The sequence below is a fragment of the Urocampus carinirostris genome, chromosome 18 (genome assembly GCF_059441175.1).
Source record: "Urocampus carinirostris isolate Australia breed hairy pipefish chromosome 18, RoL_Ucar_1.0, whole genome shotgun sequence".
Classification (NCBI taxonomy): Eukaryota; Metazoa; Chordata; class Actinopteri; order Syngnathiformes; family Syngnathidae; genus Urocampus; species Urocampus carinirostris.
In genome coordinates, this window is record NC_142366.1 from 18,769,748 (window position 1) to 18,782,413 (window position 12,666).

General features: G+C 38.8%; 1 protein-coding gene across 2 annotated transcripts in view; it reads left to right on the forward strand.

The window, feature by feature from the left end:
* The window catches only part of pola1 (polymerase (DNA directed), alpha 1), a 113,402-nt gene that overhangs the window by 44,241 nt on the left and 56,495 nt on the right, over window positions 1–12,666 (forward strand). For both annotated transcript variants that reach the window (XM_088322554.1, XM_088322553.1), the window contains exons 27-33: window positions 8,251–8,283; window positions 9,611–9,703; window positions 9,779–9,984; window positions 10,060–10,192; window positions 10,272–10,403; window positions 11,560–11,734; window positions 11,813–11,994. In XM_088322554.1, coding sequence (XP_088178680.1) covers window positions 8,251–8,283; window positions 9,611–9,703; window positions 9,779–9,984; window positions 10,060–10,192; window positions 10,272–10,403; window positions 11,560–11,734; window positions 11,813–11,994 — 954 coding nt within the window. The remainder of the gene's footprint in view (window positions 1–8,250; window positions 8,284–9,610; window positions 9,704–9,778; window positions 9,985–10,059; window positions 10,193–10,271; window positions 10,404–11,559; window positions 11,735–11,812; window positions 11,995–12,666) is intronic.

Sequence of the window (12,666 nt, forward strand, 5' to 3'; positions counted from 1 at the left end):
CTCTTCAATCTTGTTTTTCCGTGCGCATTCTCGTGGATGTGTCCTTACAACACTGTGTTTCCTCATTCGGGTCGCTGACATCCCAAAATGCTTTTCATCAGAGCGCTTTGCAAAACAATCACGAGTGTTGTCCCAAGCGCTTTTTTTTCAAGGGCTCTCATTCACAGCGAACATGCTAGCACTCGTGCACAATATGGAATACCTAACAGGAGAAGGGCGGGATCCGTCGTATTATTTTCTGTATCCATTCGCTGCTCGCAGGTCAATTAAGGTTCATAATTCACATAAGCAACTGTTGTAAATGGTGCAATTGAGACAAAGGAGAACATAGCATGAGGCAATCGAACTGCATGACATTAGAGGGACACCTATAATAAGATTCCCAACAACCAAACAAACACATTTGATTCATTGTCAAGGGTAACTACTTGTGTCTCTACAATAATTGATGAACGGGGTTAAAAATAATAGAAGTCAGTTCAAAAAAGAAACATTGTAATACAGTGGTACCTTCACTTACGAATTGAATTCGTTCTGGGAGTAGCTTTGTGACCTGAAAACTTCATCAGGAGAGACTCTTTTTGATTGGAAATGCGCTAATCCGTTCCAATCCGAGCAAAAGTACAGCATATTTTTGTAATCATAAAAGAGCATCAGAACACAGAACAGATTACTGCACAATATACATAAAACCAGAGGCACATCATGTAAAAAAAAAAGAAAGAATAAAGGCAATATATAAAAATATTACTTTACCTTTTTGCCATGTGTTTCTTGAAAAACTGATCGAATGATGTTTGCTTTTGCCGGCTTTTGACAATCCGTCAGAAACGCACAAGGCAGACGTAGCGATAGCCGGACTCGTCAACACTCTTTCCTGTTGATTCCTTTTCACAAATTCCGAGACTTGATGGAATTTTGCTAAAATGTCTTTAGATTGGGCTGATTGAATGATAGCTGGATCCTCCTCCCTGCTATATTGCCAAAACCCCTCTTCCTTGGCATCTCTGAACTGTGACGGTGACACGAAGAGCATGCTGGGAGCACGCATGCACACTGGGTTGCCAGGCATGTTTTCAGCGATTGTCAGTTTGTTTACGTTCGGCAAACTTTGGGAGCGGCTAATAGCAGCGCGCACTGTACTATATTTTTGACTTGGTATCCTGAAACGCCTTTGTAACTAGAGGCAATATTTTCCCATTGAGGTACTTTGTAACTTAAAACTTTCGTATGTGAAGACATTCGTAAGAAGAGGTACCACTCCGTGGTCTTTACATTTTTGTCTGCTTGATGTTTTTTTTCTTCTTTCACTATATTTTTCGGTATTTAATAGAAATAAAATGAGACATTTTCCAGTGTGCTTGATATTCAGTAAATAATCATTACAAGCTTAAAATTTTTACTTTAAATGAGCTGTATGGAATTTTGAACTTTTTAGTTCTGCTCCCATCTCTTGGCTTAAAGTAACGATTGCAGCCTTAATCAGCTCGTTCATGATGCCCGTGTAAAATCGTGCATATTTTTTCTCATCTTTCTTGGAGTTTTGGCTTGGAGTTTGAACTATACGTGAAATAGGCCTCTTCTTACTTTCACCATTTTCATGCTACGCTAACTTAAAGAAAGAAAAAAAATGTGGAGGCAAGCATGAAGTTACTCTCCACACCAATCCTCCCTCCTCTTACACAATGTGTTCTACGGCCCACACAGCTTTGATAAAAGTAAGATACAAGCAGATAGGCGTGGTGGATCAAAATATATTACCGGGGCTCTTTAAACTCAGATGTGCATTGCCAACACATACTCAACAGAGAAAATATTCTACCTTCACATTTTTAAAGACACCTCAAACTTCGCACCCCACCTTTCTTGTTTTTTCTTCTATTGCGTTTAATTTTTAATTGATGTTTCTCCTTTCGAGTTTTTTAGAATCGCACTGCAAATTTTATAATATATATATATATATATATATATATATATATATATATATATATATATATATATAAATAAAATATTGTAACCAGACATTTTGCAGTGTAGAGATGCAAACACTTTCCGAAAAGCATGGTTGTAGAAAAACAAAGAAATCTGAAATAAGCACAAAAAAAATTATCTGTGTCCTACTCTTTAAACTGCCCCTCTTGCTGGTTGGCTAATCTCCCCACCATTTTTTTACCGCCATAAAAAATTGTGACTTAACTATTTATATTCAGATTTGTTTGATACCACTTACAAATGCAGTACAAAACAAATATCTTTGCCTACCAATATGTTTATATAAGACTTCATGTATTATTGCTTATTATTTAAATCAATGGGCAGCACGGCGGCACAGTGGTTAGCGCCTGTGCGGCACAGTTCTGAGGTCATGAGATCGAACCTCCTGTGTGGAGTTTGCATGTTCTCCCTGTGCTTGCGTGGGTTTCCTCTGGGCATTCTGATTTCCTCCCACATTCCAAGAACATGCATTTCGGGTTAATTGGCCAGTTCAAATTGTCCCTAGGTGTGAATGAGCGGGTGAATGGTTGTCTGTCTCTGTGTGCCCTGTGATTGGCTGGCAACCAGTTCAGGGTGTCCACTGCTGAAGACGGCTGGGGTGGGCTCCAGCACCCCCGCGACCCTACTGAGGATAAACGGTGCAGATAATGGATGTATTTAAATCGATATATATATATATACATATATATATATATATATATATATATATATAATATCTACACAAATTTTAAATGACATTTCTTTAACAACTAGGAGGCACTAAATCATACACATGGTCCCTTCTAAGAAATATCAAGAAGTTTTTCTCTAAACCTGAATGCAATAATTAAACTGCCACAAGAGGGCACCGTAATGAAATATCCCCTATCTCTAATCAATGCATTCCCGTTTCATGCGTTTTTAATATGTTGTTGAAATTGAGCATCGAAAACCTTGTAAAAAGCCGCGTTCCACGCCGCTCCCGTAATAGGCTTCATTAGACAATTTAGATTTATGATTTGCAGCGCGGGTGTCAAGATGAGCCCTCACCCCAGCAGTTGCACAAATTCCAGCCTCATGGTCAAACGACTTGTCTTTCAGGCGGCTCATTCCTCTGAGCGGCCCGCCAATGGAAAATCTTGTCTAAATGAGTCCGCGCGTCATTTAAATTCTCACTTTGCTGTCGCCTTCACTTTCCAGCGTTTGTCACTTTAGCACTCGGGTGGCCTTCTCTGGAAACGTACTGCCCATTAGACCAGGGGTGTCCAAACTTTTCAGACAGCCGGCCGGATTTGGTAAGCTAAAGTGTATGAGGGCCGACTATTCAGCCTGGAATTCCCTGACCAATCTTTAACAAATCCACCCTCCGTAAAAGGTTTGTAGTGGTTGATGATCAGCGTTGCAACTTCTTAGCTCGCCTTTGTAGCATTTTCATTTGACTTGCAAGGTCTCGTGAAAACAGTTAAAACAGATTCTAGTTGCTTTACCTTTTCACAGCATTCGTTTCCAGTTACATTTTTGTATGTTTCGCCTCGGAGTGCCTCTTGATATTATATTCCTTGAAAACAGCTTCACTCCATTGACGAACTAGGCAGATAAAAAAAAAATACTCCAATTTTCACTTCTTCTGGAAGCGGCAGCCCTCACAATCAACTTTCCTTTTTTATTCACAGTCACCATGTGGGAAATGGGGTTGGATAAAATTCTCAGAGAAAGCCAATGGAAAAGTGGCCAAAGGGCTACTGCCAGAATCTGGTAAAAGATTTTTATTTTACACTGTGGTCATTATTCCAGGCGGGCCACATATTTTATATTTTATGACAGAGGCAGAGCGGGCCAGTAAAATTTTCATCATGGGCCGTAATTGGCCCCCGGGCCAGACTTTGGACGTGCCTGCATTAGAACTTCGTTTTTAAACTTTTTCCAGCCAAGGCACACTTTTTGGGTTTTAAAGACCCTATGTGTAATGTTTGACCACTAGATGGCACTGTGTTGGTGGGCGCGAGGGCCAGTGCCACAAAGCACATCATGGTGGCATCCTGCCGGTAAACATGGTGGCAACCTAAATGGGGATTCCACTGTGTAAAATAAATAGAAATTTCTAGACCTATTTTTTTTTTTTTTTTTTACTGAAAGTTTTTGTACCACTAGGAGGCACTAAATATTATACACTGCCCCTTTAATACACACTTTATGTCAAATGAAATTGATATATAATTGAATACAATGAATTGCCAGCACCAGTTTCAAGTTGTTGTTTTGTTCTTTAGGGGAAAGTGTATTACTTGTAACTATGGTTTAATGCAGGCAAAGAGTGCTAAAAAGCACATGGAAGAATAGAAACCTTACCTCTCCTTATTTTGCCCAGCCTTTTTGAGATGTTTTGGTACCCGTAACAGAAAGATGACGGTTCATTTTTCAGCTCCCTTTAGGTGAGGCTCATTTTGTTTGACCTACGAGTATATTTAAGGAATGCACTCTCCCTTTACATTATCATGTTGCCGAAATTGAAAGTCTTGTTTTTATTATTTGTGGCTCTGATTTTGCTGTAATTTTACATGTTAAAACGTTTAACTTTTACTAAATATTGTTTTTCTCGATAAATAACAAAAAATACTTCTTAAAATGAGCAAAAATGATCTTCCAGTGGAACTGAAAGAAAAATATTTTGCAACCTTTTCTTATTTTATTAGTGTAATAAGAAAATATGACCTTAGATTATGTGCAAAAATATTCCATTATTTTCTTGCCGTGAAGTCTTAAAGGAATTAAATTGGTTATTATTAGTCGTAAAAACAATCATAAGAATGATTAAAAAAAAAAATGTATATATATATATATATATATATATATATAGAAGTATATATATAGAAGTATATATATAGAAGTATATGAAACTTAAAAATTGTGTGGTTTAGTCATTCTCTGTCTTTTTAGTTTGTGTTTCTACTTCTGCTTTCTAGTAGTTCTTTTTGGATTCACTGCAACCAAAAGAGCGATATCTAGTGAACAAATACACACTGTCCCTTTAAACAGCTTCACAAATAAGTTATTAAATTAATGTCCCTGTGCTACGTGAGCTGATCATTTGAAAAAGAAAAAGGTAATGTGCTGCCACCTACTGGTGTGGATGAATGTTAGTTGCCTGTCTGAATACGGGGTAAAAAACAAAGGCTTGTTTTGGATAAAATAGGGAAATTACCTGGGGCAAACTAGATAAGGTCACCCTAGTGTACCCTGACATACTGGTTGAAAACCAGGGTTGGGTAGGGTAACTTTAACTGGATTACTTTCAATTACTTTCGGATTACTCCAATACCAAATATGCAAATAAAAGACAAAAGAAACTAAATATGAATAAAATTACAAAATTTTGCGCAGGCTTGGGGAGTAACGGAATACATGGAACGGCAAAAATGATGTTGGCAAGCTGTTTGGATTTATTTTCATTTTGTTTCTGTCGCATATTATGTTAGTTTTGCCGGAGATCAAAGCCAGCAGAGAAAGCTTACCACGTGTTGTGAGTCATCATTTTATTCATATTGAGTTTCTTTTGTCTTTTATTAGCATATTTGGTTATTGGAGTAATCTAAAAGTAATTGAAAGTAATCAAGTTAAAGTAACCCTACCCAACCCTGTTGAAAACCTGCATTAGGCACTCTGATGTTTGCTGATTATATATAGATGAGTTGTGGGGAGTTGGCATAGCAAATGTAAGTTGAATTCTACTATGTTTGTGTGATAAAACCTTATTGCGTAGCCCCTAATGGAAGAGGCTGTTCTGAATGTCTCATACGGCGGCCTATGTTCAGTGGCATGTGTCACCCCGTAAAAAACGTTTAAGGCGCACTCCGGTTTCAGGGAGTAGATGTACCCCACCAGACCCTTTCCTTATTCTGGAATAGATCCACGTCCTTGTCCCCATACACCCGCTGCTCACCCTGTCGCGGCTGACCGAGGCATAGATTCGTCTGCAGTGTCGGGCGCGTTACTGAAATATGAGTTACTAATTACTTCTTTTATGAACGCGTTACCCCGATGTTACTGACACCCAAAAGTAGCGTGTTACTCTGAAAGTAAATACAGTATCGAGATACAAATTAACGGATCACTCGCATTGGAGCCAACCCCCTAAAACTGCTTAAAATACCACATAATAAAGAAATGGACACCCTGGAAGTGGTAAACATTTCATATTTCTTGGCTTGTCTAATCTGGAGACACTCCATATACATGTTGTCTTTTGTATTCAAACCACTGAATGATTTCCCTCCATTTCTGGTTTATGGCCAATATGTGTTCTTTTCTTCTCCAGGCATGATGTATTGCAAAAATAATTTTGCAAGTCATAAGACATTTTACAGTCAAATCTGTGCTTATGTTTTCACCATTGATTTTCGTTGTTCCTGTATACGCCCACCATTTGCTGCTTGTGACACACAACCATATTAGCGCACATAAAATGAACCCCTAGTTCCGGTATTTTCATTTGTAGTTGTAAATGTGGTTTGGCTACAAGAATATAAAGTAGGGAGAATTTACGTTTTCTCGTTCTCTGGGCTTGAGATGAAGCCAGCGTAAGTGTATTGAGTTGTATTTATTAGGTATATATAAATAAAAGCATGCCCACTCTTTTCATGCACTGTGATCATGTTTTGTAGCCAGTAGATTTCGGGCAGTATGATACCTCGTAATAGTAGAAGAACCCGTCAATTAAAAGAAGACATTGTTATTTATCTGCTTTTGAAAACTTGCGGACTAACGCACCATGTTGTTATTAGCTACTTGTTACAGTACTCATTACAGAGTTCCTTTGTAACCCTTTACTACCAACAATGTTCGTTGGAGATAGATATCATGCTGAGTTCTGTCAGGCTTTCTGACCCGGTCCTTTCTCACGTTAAAGGTATTCCTCAACAGGTATTCTGGGACTCAAGAAACAAAGTCTCAAAGTAAGCAATCTGGCTTGTTTGCTGTTGTACTTTGACATAATTGAAGGAACACAAGACTTTGAATCCCATTAAGACAACGTGTGAGTCCAGCTCAGAAAAAGACACCTGTTGTAGTGAACAGAGATTGATTACCGCCCATTTCTGCTTGGAGATAGGCGATTGGTATTATTTTTCTGTCGAGCTCCCTGTTAGCGTGTGGGGGCTGCCGAGGGCTTTCCTTTTTTTTGTGCTTCTGATTAACGCTCGGTTCTGCATTGTCCCTTTGTTTATTCCTGTCTGGCTCCGTGTTCGTGTTTGGTTGTTGGTTACTGTTTAGCCTGGCTGCTACCTGGGTGCTTTCTCGTCAGTCAGCCTCTGTTTTTTTCCGCCGATGTTTCATTGATGGGTCCTGGTTAGCCCCCCGTTGGCGACACTTTGCGTGTTTTAATGCCAGTTGGACCCTTTTGGCTGCTTGTCCTCTCTTTTACCTTTTTGTCTCCACCTGTGACACACTGCTTGGACGTTTTCTACAAAAACTAGTAAAACTTGGCTTAAAACACTCGTCATGTCAAGTCATGTTTAGTTGTATTGCCCTTAATCACAAGAAGTCTCAAAGGGCTGCACAGTCTATAATCTATTATTACACCATCCCTTGATCTAAAACCTACATGAGGGCAAGGAAAAACTCAACATGAGGAAAATGAAGGGACCGCACACTAGTAAACCCCTTTGACAAATTTACATGTAAAACATTATGGCGACTGTCTTGCTAGGGTGTTGGTGCTCCCTCTGCTGAAGTCATAGCTTTCGAAACGCAAGACATGCTGTCCTCAAAATGTGTTATCTCTGAACACAATTGGAATGAACTATTAAAATACAGACTTTATACAAAAACACCATTTCCTCACATTCTGCATGTTTAAGGAATCAAGATTACCTATAAGGGCCTGCAGCTCACACCTGTTGGGATTGCTTTGCTCCTCCAGATCTCACACACACAAATAGAAGAACACTTACAAAGTGGACAGCCACTGTTAACAGTCTTTGTCTTTCAGTCACTCTTTGGGTGATTAAGGCCATTAGGAGTCATTAAGAAGAAGTGCGCGTGAGTGTGTGTTTTGCCCAGCGTGGATGTGTGTGGGCTGAGAAAATGGCTGTCACAGCACGCGCTCATAATTGCCCTCTTAGCCAATTATCCCCGTTTAAAAGAAAATCACCTGCTCGGCTTTTATGTCCACGTGCGTGCACACTCACATTCAAATTGTGTTTCTTAGCCATTGGTTTTTTTCTTTAAATGTGGGATGTTATTAGTTTTTTGCTCTAAATCTTTTCTGCTCCTATTCAGATTCTGATGCACACCAAAGACATGGTCCAAAAGGTGGGTGAACTCATTTAATTTTCAAAATAAAATGTCAATTATTTGCTCTCTCTGGTTTTCAATCAAACATGTTGTTATCGGCGTGAGGCAGAGCTAATGCAGCTAGCATTACAGACACAAATACTAGCACTAGTGACATAAACGTTCCGTATGGGCGAGGGTCATAATTGGTTGCAGTACACTAGTCCACTATTGATTGTAGGGTTATTGGCGACTAGGAGTGCTCAATAGAGGTGAGGGTTGTGAATGGTTTTAGCACAAACACAGCTAATGCTAATCCGAGTGGAAATGCCAGTGCTACCAGATATTAGAAATTCTCCGGAGTTTACTATGCTAATTAAGAAATGTGCATTTTTCATTTTAACTATAAAAATCCAAAAGTATATCTAGCAATTTGAAAAAAATGTTGATCGCATTTACTTATTTTTGGCGTATTAGAGCCATCTGCTGGGTACTTGAAGTAACAGCAGATTTGATGTGTGCAGTGGGACCTCGCTACTTCGCGCTTCGACGTTCGCGGATTCAGAGCTCCACGGGCCTAAAAAATAATAATGATAAAATATATATATATATATATATATATATATATATATATATATATATATATATATATATATGTTGTTTTTTTTAAGCATTTTTGAAGGGGCGTCGCTACATCGTGGTTCCATGTTCGCGGGTTCAGAGCTTCGCAGGTCTAAAAAAAAAAAAAAAAAATAATTTTAAAAATATTTTTTTATTATATATATATATATATATATATATATATATATATATATATATATATATATATATTTTTTTTTTAAGCATTTTGGAAGGGGCGTCGCTTTTTCGCCGGTGGTTTTGGTCCCCATCAAACGGGTCTAAAAAATAATAATAATAAAACAAAATAATTTGTCCTTATTTTTTTCTAGGTGTGCCGCTACTTCGCGGATTTTCACTTATCGCGGGTGGTTTTGGTCCCCATTAACCGCGATAACCGAGGTCCCACTGTAGTTTAAATTGACTAAGAATCGCTTTCAACAGAATGTTCTCTTTTCAAAATCTGAAATGTCTTTTTATCCATCCTGAAAAAAAGATTTTCAATGTTTGGCAGTTTTGTGATGCAGACAAATATGCTACTAGCAAAAGTTTAAGGGTTCTGGATTTTAAATGGTGCAGAACAAGCACCTAGCCACATTTGCAACTTGCTACTTGTTATCATTAGTTAAAAGGGTTGTATCCTTGTAGGGTTTTGTTATCGCCGTTTAACTGATACCACTAATATTTATGTTAATATACATTACAATCACTTTTGTGGGTTCTTTCTTCAATTTATATTTTTCCACAGATGAACCTTGAAGTAATTTATGGAGATACTGACTCCATTATGATCAACACCAATAGCCGGTCCATGGAGGAGGTCTTCAAGCTGGGAAACAAGGTGACTGTAAAAGAAATGAAAATCCTTCTTAATGCAGATATTCTTTTCTAGTTATATGTTCTTTTTTCTTCTCAGGTGAAAGCAGAAGTGAACAAGCTGTACAAACTGCTGGAGATTGACATCGATGGCGTGTTTAAGTCCCTTTTGCTGCTGAAGAAGAAAAAATATGCGGCTCTGGTGGTAGAGCAGCAAGGTGACGGGCGCTATAGCGTCAAGCAGGAGCTCAAAGGCCTGGATATTGTGAGGCGAGATTGGTGCGACTTGGCCAAGGAGTGCGGCAAGTAAGTTACAGTCAGGTAAAACTAAACCTTTTGTTCATAGTATGCCTTTACAAGGGCTGTCTTTTGCTGTCGCAGCTATGTGATCGGTCAGATCCTCTCGGACCAGAATCGTGACATCATCGTGGAGAACATACAAAAACACCTTGTGGAGGTGGGGGAGAAGGTGGCCAGTGGGGCGATACCTTTACAACAGTATGAGATAAACAAGGTACTAACATTTTCTACATTTGCATTTTTTTCCGTCAGTAGTCTCTATAAATTTGCACTACCATCTTATTCCATGCCAGGCACTCACCAAAGATCCTCAGGACTACCCAGATAGGAAAAGTCTTCCCCACGTCCACGTGGCTCTATGGATTAACTCCCAAGGCGGACGTCGGGTGAAAGCTGGTGATACTGTGTCTTATATTATCTGCAAGGTGCGATCAATTCTTAAGAGACATTAGATTATCTTGTAATGTTTGAATAGAGACGCGCGAGTACCGATGCAAGGTATCATAATGGGGCCAATTTTCTTATTTAATGTTAATTAAAGGTAATCCCTAAATGATTTTTGTATAAAATGTCTATATTTCATCGGTATATTCCAATTATTTTCTGAGATGATGCATTTTGAAGACAGCCTGTCCTGTTTTTAACATGTGACATCATCAGAGGATCAAGACAGGCAGATGGACAGCAACAAGTTGCACTGCAAATATACATTAAATGTGCCTAGATGTATTGTTTATATCCTGCTAATCTGTATTCATTCAGTTCTGGTCTTTTTCCTTTTCATACTGACACAAAAAAAATTAAACTGCTCCCGACAACAGTGGGGAGTTCGCGAGCATCTTGTGGAAACTGTCACTAAAAACGAGTTTGGTGATAATGAGTTGCAAATACACTCAAAACTGAAGAATGTAGTTCAATGGGGAATAAACGATACATCTAGACAAGATTTATCTGATATTTGAAGTCCAACATCTACAGTGTATAATTTACAACAGTAAATATATTCACTCCATTGGTATTAAGTATGGCCCATTCCCAACAGTGTGATCCTGACTGAATAATTGCAAAATTACCGCTTTAAAAACGTACAGAAACTGGTATTTGGTCAAACACTATCTTACAAAAGAAGGGTCTTACACACATGCTACCAATCTGGAAACTGTTTCGAATTGATATGGCTGTATATCAAATTATCTGGCAGTATAACTTTTTTTTCCTCAAGACATATCTGTCAGGGATATTCTTTTCTCATAATCAGCCATAACATTTGGGGTCAGAAAACTTTTGTTCACTACAACCGCTTTCTGTTTCGGAGCTCACCTCACATGTTGCGTTAATGGGATTCACTATTTTGAAAGTGTTTTGCTCCTTCAATTACATTACTGCTCTGAAACAAACAAACCAGGTGTGTCAACTTTGGGACTACATTTTTTGAGTCCCCTGGCGATTTAAATATTTTACAACAAATTTGCGGAACACTGTGTAGGGTGTGCCTAACTGAAAAATGAACCCCCATCTTTTTGGGAATACCTTTAAAGATTATACTGAGAAGTGCTCACACAATTATTTTTCTACCTGCAGGATGGCTCAACATTGGGAGCCAGTCAAAGAGCGTACGCTATAGAGCAACTCCAGAAGCAAGATGGTCTCAGTCTAGACACACAGTATTATCTGGCCCAGCAGATCCACCCAGTAGTGTCTCGCATCTGCGAACCTATCGAGGGCATCGACGGCGTGCTCATCGCCACATGGCTTGGTAAAACAGATGACGGGATAATTCTGCAACTAGAAAGGAAATGATTTGGTTTTGTTATTGGCCTGCTTTTGACTACAGGTATGGACCCTAGCCAGTTCCGGTCTCATCAGCTGCACCAGAGAGAGGACGAGATGGACAACACTTTAGGAGGGCCGATCCAGCTGACCGACGAGGAGCGCTACAAAGACTGTGAAAGGTTCAACTTCAACTGTCCTCAGTGTGGGAAAGAGAACAAATACGAGAGCGTCTTTGAAGGAGCTGTGAGTCTTTGTGTTTATTTACATGTCTTTTTATACCAGTCGGTTGTTGATTTCCCTCTTGAAATATATTGGTTTTCTTAAATGCCCAAAAGTCAGCATTGCCTTCTGTGCTGAAAATTCACATCACTTTGTTTTGTGTTGTCTTCTGTGTTGAAAAATAGCATTATTGAAAAGTTTGTAGTAAGGTAGATATTCTAAATAAGGAGAGAATACAGCATTATTGAAAAATTTGTAGTAAGGTAGATATTCTAAATAAGAATACATCAGTTATCAAGTCAAGTCATGTTTATTTACAGACTTGTTTTGTTTTCCTTCATTTAACGCGTGGTTCATCGAACCGGACTGCCGAGAAACATGGCAACCATTTCAAGCATTTCTAAATACTGTTCGAACCTTGAAACACACAATAAAATTCAAGTATCCATACCAACCCTGGATTAAAACCAATGTCAAGTTCATTTGTATTGCTCTTTATCACGAGGAGTCTCAAAGGGCTGCACAGACCACAGACTATTGCAAACTACAGACTATTATTACACCATCCCCTGATCTAAAACTTTCAATAGAGCAAGGAAAAACTTTGACAAGGGACTGCACATGAGGTAATCCCCCTTCCAGGATGACCAGGCTGCAACCGATGTTGCAATAACAAATAATACACTGATATTGTCA